General features: G+C 39.3%; 1 protein-coding gene across 1 annotated transcript in view; it reads left to right on the forward strand.

The window, feature by feature from the left end:
• The window catches only part of LOC134346133 (brain-enriched guanylate kinase-associated protein-like), a 28,617-nt gene extending 23,758 nt beyond the window's left edge, over positions 1-4,859 (forward strand). Inside the window, exon 5 of the mRNA XM_063047764.1 lies at positions 3,558-4,859. Within this exon, the coding sequence (XP_062903834.1) occupies positions 3,558-4,859 (1,302 nt within the window). The remainder of the gene's footprint in view (positions 1-3,557) is intronic.
• The last annotated feature ends 3,605 nt before the right edge of the window (positions 4,860-8,464 follow it).

Genomic DNA, 8,464 nt, shown 5'->3' on the forward strand with positions numbered 1-8,464 from the left:
CAGGCTTTGTAAAACTTGGGTGTGGCGTTTTCATTTAACACTATTTTACCCTTAATAAGTTTGAGTTTTCCAATGCCATCCTCAAGTCCACTGTTATGTTCCGTAACTCCCAAATATTAAACTAAATGAAAGGAAAACAAGGGAACCGGGAGATAACTGCATATGTTGAGCCTTACTGTAGGCAAGGTGTGCACGTAACATGTGCTAGCATCATACAATTCACGTATCTTTACATATAACTTGAAATGAACTATTTAAATGAACTAGAATGCTTAATCAAACAATATATTTATATTACTCTAATATTACTTAAATATTAAATACACAGCCTCCATAGCTGTCTGTGTCAAAGAGTTCCACAGATTCACCACCCCCTGGCTAAAGAAATTCCTTCTCATCTTGGTTCTGAAGGGACCTTCTGATATTCTGTGGCTGTGCTCTCTGGTCCTAGACTCCCCCACTATTGGAAACGTCTTCTGTACATCCACTCTATCAAGGCCTTTCAATATTCGGTAGGTTTCCACCCCCCACCCTCCAACTCATTCATCCAAAATCCATCGAGTACAGGTCCAGAGCTATCAAATGCTCCTCATACATTAACCCTTTCATTCCCAGGATCATTATTGTGAACATCCTCTCTACCTTCCTTTCTTAAGATAAATGGCCCAAAACTGCTCAATACTCCGCGTGGTCTGACTAAAGCCTTATAAAGTCTCAGCATCACATCCTTCTTTGTGTATTCTATTCCTCTCAAAATAAGTGCTAACATCATGCTTGCCTTCCTTAATATCTTCTCAACCTGCAAGTTAACCTTTAGGTAATCCCGCACTAGTACACCCAGGTCCCTTTGCACCTCCGATTTCTGAAATTGCTCCCCATTTAGAAAATAGCCAACACCTTTATTCCTTCTACCAAAGTGCATGACCATATACTTCTCTGACACTGCATTCCAACTGCCACTTCGCTCATTCTTCTAATGTGTCCAGGTTCTTCTGCAGACTCCCTGCTTCCTCAACATTAGCTGATCCTTCAATTATTTTTGCATCATCTGCAGACTTGGTCACAAAACCATCAGTTCCTTCAGTTAGGTATTAAAATGTAATGCGAAAAGTAGAGGATCCAACACTGACCCATTTGTCAGCGACAGGCAACTCGAAAAGGCCCCATTTATTCCCACCATCCAGGCCATGCTCTCTTCTCGCTGCTGCCATCAGGAAGGAGGTACAGGAGACTCAAGTCCCACACCACCAGGCTCAGGAACAATTATTACCCCTTAACCATAGGGCTCTTGAACAAGAGGGGATAACTTCACTCATCTCAAAACTGAACTGATTCTATAATCAACACACATCAAAGTTGCTGGTGAACGCAGCAGGCCAGGCAGCATCTCTAGGAAGAGGTACAGTCGACGTTTCGGGCCGAGACCACATCCTCAACAATCAACTCCAACATCTTCCCAACCACTGAGGTCAGAATATCTAGCCTATAATTTCCTTTCTCCCGTCTCTCTCCCTTCCTGAAGAGTGAAGTGACATTTGCAATTTTCCAGTTTTCTGGAACCATGCCAGCATCTATTGATTTTTGAAAGATCATTACTAATGCCTCCACAATCCCTACAGCTACCTCTTTCAGAATCCTAAGGTGTAAACCAACTGGTCCAGGTGATTTATCTACCTTTAGTCCTTTCAATTTTCCAAGCATCTTCTCTCTAGAGTTGGCAACTTCACTCACTTCTGCCCCCAACACACTCGAACGTCTGGCACACCGCTAGTGTCTTCCACAGTGAAGACTGATGCAAAATACTTATTCAGTTCATCCACCATTTCCTTGTCCCCCAATACTACCTCTCCAGCATCATTTTCACCAGTCTAATATCTACCCTTGCCCCTCTTTTACTCTATATATCTGAAGAAACTTTTGTTATGTTCCTTATTATTACTGGCTAGCTCACCTTCATATTCCATCTTTTCCCTCTTCATGAATTTTCATAGTTGTTTTCTGTTGGTTTTTAAAAGCTTCCCCATCCTTTAACATCCTGCTAATTTTTGCTCTATTATATGCCCTCTCTTTGGGTTTTGTTTGCTTTGACTTTCCTTGTTAGCCATTGTGTGTTATCCTGCCTTTAAAATACTTCTTTCAGATGTATCCATCCTGAATCTTCCAAATTGCTCCTAGAATTTCCATCTATTGCTGCTCTGTTGTTATCCCTGGTGGTGTTTCCTGCATATTGAAATCTCCTGATGATTGTAATATTGCCCTTTTGACATGCTGTTTCTATATTGTGTTGTAATTTGTAGCCCACATCTTGCTACAAATGTAAGCTACTGTTCAGAGGCCTGTATATAACTTCCGTCAGGGTCTTCTTACCCTTGCAGTTTCTCTGCTCTACTCACAAAAGATTCCATTAGCCTTCCAATCCTATGTCACCTCCTTCTAAGGATTTGATTTAATATCTTTTCCCGGATAGAGCCACCCACCCCCTCTGCCTACCTGCCTGTCCTTATAATACAATGTGTATCCTTGGATGTTAGGCTCTCAACTACAGTACAATCTTTTTCTAGTGATGCCCAGAATGTGATACCTGCCAGTCTCTAACACTGCTACCTTATTCCCTATACTGCATGCATTCAAATATAACACCTTCTGTCCTGTTTTCACCCTTGTAAATATTTGTTTCCCTTTTACGTTGCAACTCATCCTGCCAACTGCATGTTTGTCCTATCATCAGCCTGTCCTTGGTAGCTGTCTCACTGCACACTGCCTGTTTGTAAACCTACTGCCCCATCCTCAAGTCCTATCACTCCAGTTCCCATCCTCCTGCCAAATTAGTTTAACTTTGGCACATTGATTGTTTGTCTGTCTTTGTTGTGTGCAGTTTTCATTGATTCTATTGTGTTTCTTTATATGTACTGTGAATTTCTGCAAGAAAAAGAAACTCAGGATAGTATACTCTTCCTTCAGTTAGTTCTGACGAAGGGTCTCGGCCTGAAACGTTGACTGCACCTCTTCCTAGAGATGCTGCCTGGCCTGCTGCGTTCACCAGCAACTTTTATGTGTGTTGCTTGAATTTCCAGCATCTGCAGAATTCCTGTTGTTCTCAGGATAGTATATGTACTTTGATAATGTATTTGAACTTCTGCTAGTCAGCCAGTCTTCTGCCCATGCTAATGCCGTGGTCCCATCATGTACATCTCCAAATGTCTCCTTAAATTGATAGAAAACTGTATTTTATTGTATTACAAACAAAAGAAAATTTGCAGATGCTGGAAATGAAAGTAATACATACACAATGCTGGAGGAACTCAGCAGGCCAGGCAGCAACTATGGAAAAGAGTCGACAGTCAACGCTTCAGGCTGAGACCCTTCATCAGGTCTGGAAAAAAGATGAGAAGTCAGAGTAAGAAGGTGGGGGGGGGTGGCTTTTTTTGTTCCTTACACTGAGGTTCAAGGGGAAGAAATTAAGTGCAAGCTAATAAATTGCTCTTGTATCAGTGAATTTATCATTATATGTAACTACAGTTTGTGTCATTGCTTAATTACTTGTTTATTAAGCACAGGTGCCAGCAGAAATTCAAGGAAGTCTTGGAGAATACACGGAGAATTTCGAACATGGCCTTATTGGAACTGTATGTGAGTCACCTGTGTCTGAGACGCAAACTCACTTATTAGAAAACCCAGACTCAATCTGTTTGCCAGGGTCCCCCAAACCAGTTTCACCCTCAAGACAGGAAACACACAGACTTATGAGGGATACTGACAAACATGATCAAGGCTCTCAATTTAAGGCTAATTTGTACTGTAGTGATACAGCTCTTTATTGCCCTGCAGAACAAAGGAAAGGAAGAAGTAAGGTTAGAGATATGCAAGGTAGAAATCTTGGATTTTTTCGAACACAGAGCTTTACAGATAGCGTTGTGGAAGCAGAAGACTTCAGTACAAGAGAGCCCCCTCCCAATTATTCCCATGCAGTGTCAACTTTCACTAACTACTTAAGCAGCAGCAGGACAAACAAGAAGAAAGGGACTGCGCAAACCACTGTAAACCCTGCTCACAACCTTCAGTGTCTTAACAGTAGAGATAATGTTTATGAAAGAAAGTGCAGCCCTTCACGAGAATACAGAAACAACAAATCCAGCCCTGTTCACACTGGGCAGCTACAATTCAAAGATATGACATGTGATAGCACGCAGCACTCCTATGCAACTCTCCCAAAACGCTTTAATGATTCACTGTGCTTTTCGAGGATAATGACTCAGCAGGACAGGACCTCAGAATTGCACAGTGATCAAAAGGATACACATGAACCGGAAAAAAATACAATGGGCCAAAGTCGGAAAATCAACATGCATTATTCACACAGGGCACCTGGAATGATTTCATCCAGTAGCTTTACTGAGCAGCAACCAGATAATAATCTGATGAGAAGAACACCCACGCGTGCAAACCAGTTGTTTTCTACTTCCAGAGAAGATAATTTTCTTGATGGACAGGATCCTGACCAGAATAACTTTACAGATTCAAATTTCAGAGCGATTTCAGAAAACGAATGCAATAATGTTCAGAAACGAGATGCATTTTCCATGTCTAAGCAAAAAGATACTGAAAATGACCCAGAACCTTTGTCCAGCGGAAAGTGTATTGAAAATGCAAATGTTGGTAACATTAGAAAATACATTGATGTTGCCCCAGTAATTCCAGTAGATTCCTCATACAGACATCCCATTACGTTGTTTGTGGTCCATAATGTTCACCTGGATAATGGGGTTTCGAATAGTAATGAGAAATCCTTCAAGAAGGATGGCCTTTATAGGAAGGACAGCCTTACAAAGGCACAACTTTATGGAAACTTGCTCAACTAACAGTTTAAATTCTATGCAAAATTAATGTTGAACACAATGCACAAATGTAAATGCCCACAAAAACTATACTGTGCTATTGAAAATTGCACATGAAGTTGCAGACCTTCAAACTATTTGAATGGAATATTGCTTCTTACAAAATTTTAACAAGAAATCCCAATGGATTTTAATTAGACTAGACCAAATCAGATGCTTTTGTTCTTGAACTACAGGGTTAAAATAATTTGTACCTGAATTATGTCTTATATACAGTGGGAAAATAGAAAAAATGTATTGAAAGTTATCAATTAAGAAACCTTTGAGTCAAAATTGCAGCTGTTAATATACTTAAAGCACATAGTGTCAGCTGTGCTCTGTTTCATGCTCTTATTTTTCTGCATTTTATTTCCTAAGGTCATCTAATAGCATTCAAAGTTTTCTTTGGTTTTACCCTTTTGGTATTTATCTCACCAAACATTGTTCTGTAATACTTTATTCTATTGTAGCTGCTTATGGTTTACAAAATATTTATGATTAATCTCAGCAGAAAATGTGAGATAAATGTGAAACTTTTGAGATGCTGCTTGTCCAAAACACAAGCCAGTACTTATATAAGATAAAGAACACGGTAGTAGAGGAACTCAACTGGTCAGGCAGCATCTATGGATAGAAATAAACAGTCAATATTGTGGTCAGAAACCTTTACCTGGACCAGCCGGATGAAGGGATTTGGCCCAAGGTTCATATGTGACAATGATCCTTCAGTTCCCATATGTAAGGAATATGAGCTGTGTTAGACCATTTGCCCTCTTGTGCTGCTCCACAATTCAATACAGCTTCAGCATTATTTTTAGTCTCAATCTCCATAACCCTCAAACACTCGATAGAGAAAAGTCCACTTTAGCTTTGAATCTATTCAATCATGCAGCCACTATTACCCCTGGTCATGAATTCCAAAGAGTCACAACCTTGTGAGGAAGAAATCCATCCTCATAGCTTTGTTACACAGTGACTTCTTATTCTGAATTACCTTGCCTCCATTTCAGTATTCCTTGAGATAAAGAATGCCACATACATTTTACTAAAGTGCAATAGAAACATTTTCTGATTGAATATGAGCTGATCTCAAATGATTATTTTTCAGTCCCTTCCACACGCAGTTTTAAAATATTTCTGATTTAAATATAAAACTTTGATTATTCTCTTCCATCTAAATGTTAACAAAAGAGTGGATTGTAGATGAATAACAATAGCTCATTAAAAGTATTCTATTTGCAATTCATGAATTATCCAAATTAGGTTTTATACACAATAAAAATACACTTAAGAAAAAAATACACCAGAAGACTTTTATTTCTAAGAACCAAGAATCTTTTGTTATGCATTATGCAATTCCATGCAAACCTACCAAAAAGAACCACCATCGCTAGGAATTTGCTTACATTAGTAGTTTTCAAAAGGCTGGCCTGAATTTGATACATAACTTCACTGAACATTTACCAGATTTTATTTCTTGTCATTGCATTTTGATTTGTAATGTTGTCTGAAATACCTGACCCAAGCCTATGTACCTCTGATACTTTCCACAAGTGTTGAATGATGTGTTAAATGAATCAGTGCTCCACTTGAATTATAAACCATAGAAGAATCAATAAAAGGATACTGGAAAGCACTATAGAAGAAAAGCTCTTGGCTGTGTCTTGGCAATTTTTAAAAATTATATTTTATACAGGCAACACTGACTATCATAATAGTTAATAATTCTTTATCAAAATATATTTTCACATGGACTATTCTCATAATCTTGAATTAAAATAAAAATGAAAGCTGGAAAGTTTACATTCCCTGGTAGTGACATCTAGGTTTTAAACAATGAGTTCTTCATAAAAAATTAGAGGCTGCTCCCATATTATGGTAGGAAAGAGGGCTGCATTTTAGAAAATAGCCCATGTCGTGATTTTCCATAAGGTGAATCCGTATCATCTGTGAATGTGTCAAGTAGTGAGAATTCAAAAGAAAATAAATTTTGTACTTATTTACTTTGTTCCCCTACAAATTAGAGCAATATTCATACCGCATCTCAAAGTTTTGAGTATTGATTTGTGAATTCTGTGAGGGTGAACTTTCATTACCCCAGACAGTAATAACGCAAGTCATTTGTTCTTAAATTCTTTCATGGTCCCAGTCCAATTTCAGACAGTTGCAATTTCATTCTTCCAAATTAATCGACAGTGGCAGTTGTAGTGTTCTTGTGCAGTGTGTTGAAACTCTGACTAAACACCAAGTTAAACCGGAGTCAATGAAGACAGAGTCGTAGTAAGGTTAACCATTTACTGTTCACTCTTCCACATTAACATCGCATGGTGAAAACTGTTGATAAAAAAATACAAACATATACAGCGTCTGTTTCATTCTGGAGACCATGCACGCTCTCTTCTTTTAGCGAGTGTCTCCAGCCGCCCCGAGGAGGGAACGAGGAGGGTCCCGTCACACCACCGCCGAGCCTGAGCCCACCCCGCGTTTGAAATCGAAAAGCCGACACGCGCGCCACCCGAACCGCGGCTTCTTTAACAGAAACCACATTAATATTTTTACTTCAAATATTTTCATAGGAACTTACGGTGTTGCTTCTATAATGTTTCTTTGTGGTAGACAGGGAGTTTTTCACGATCATGCTACACACATGGCATCCACCTTTATATCTTCCTGAACCAGAGTTACACACAAGAGCAGCGAAACCGGAGGTAACACCATCACATACCGCGATATAGCATAGGCAATGAGTTTACCTTCGTTAGATTGTAACATAATTATCAACCTTTAACTTTAACTAGAAAATAGTCACAAACAAATCATTTAAAGCGTAGACCCAACAAAGTCAAATAAATGCCTTAAAGGCAACACAGCAGTTATACCTGACAGCACGTTAATGATGCACTTTTCCAGAATGCTTTGTCACCTGGAAAGTCTGGAAAAAGATGCAGGGGTGTCCATACTTTTCCAACAGGATTCTGTGCTGCATGGGTTGTTCCCCTGGCCATTGACTGAGAAAAATATTATATCTGCTGGAAAACCTATATTGAGTGAAAGACTCCCTAAAATCTGCCCAAAATTATTCGAGTAGTCCATCATTAAGTGGTGAAAACTGGCATATTTTCAAATCCAGGCAAGGAAGAGAGCCAGTTTAAAGACAATGCACATAAAATAGTCAAAATGTGTTAAAACCCCAAAAACTATAAGTATGTCAACCACAAAAATGCCATCTATAAATTTGCTGACAATACAACCATTGTTGGCAGAATCTCAGGTGGTGACAAGAGGACATACAGGGGCAGGTTATATCAGCTAGTTGAGTGGTATCGCAGCAACAACCTTGCACTCAGCTTCAGTAAGACCAAAGAACTGATTGTGGACTTCAGAAAGGGTAAGATGAGGGAACACACATCAGTCCTCATAGAAGTATCAAAATTAGAAGGAGTGAGCAATTTGAAGTTCTTGGATGTCATGATGGCTCAGGGGCAGGAATGATTACTTTGAGTGCCAGGCTTTAAATGTTTCAGAAAGGACAGGGAGGGATGCAAAAGAGGTGGGGGCGTGGCACTGTTGATCAGAGATAATGTCACAGC

This window comes from Mobula hypostoma, chromosome 1 (assembly GCF_963921235.1).
Source record: "Mobula hypostoma chromosome 1, sMobHyp1.1, whole genome shotgun sequence".
NCBI classification, from domain to species: Eukaryota; Metazoa; Chordata; class Chondrichthyes; order Myliobatiformes; family Myliobatidae; genus Mobula; species Mobula hypostoma.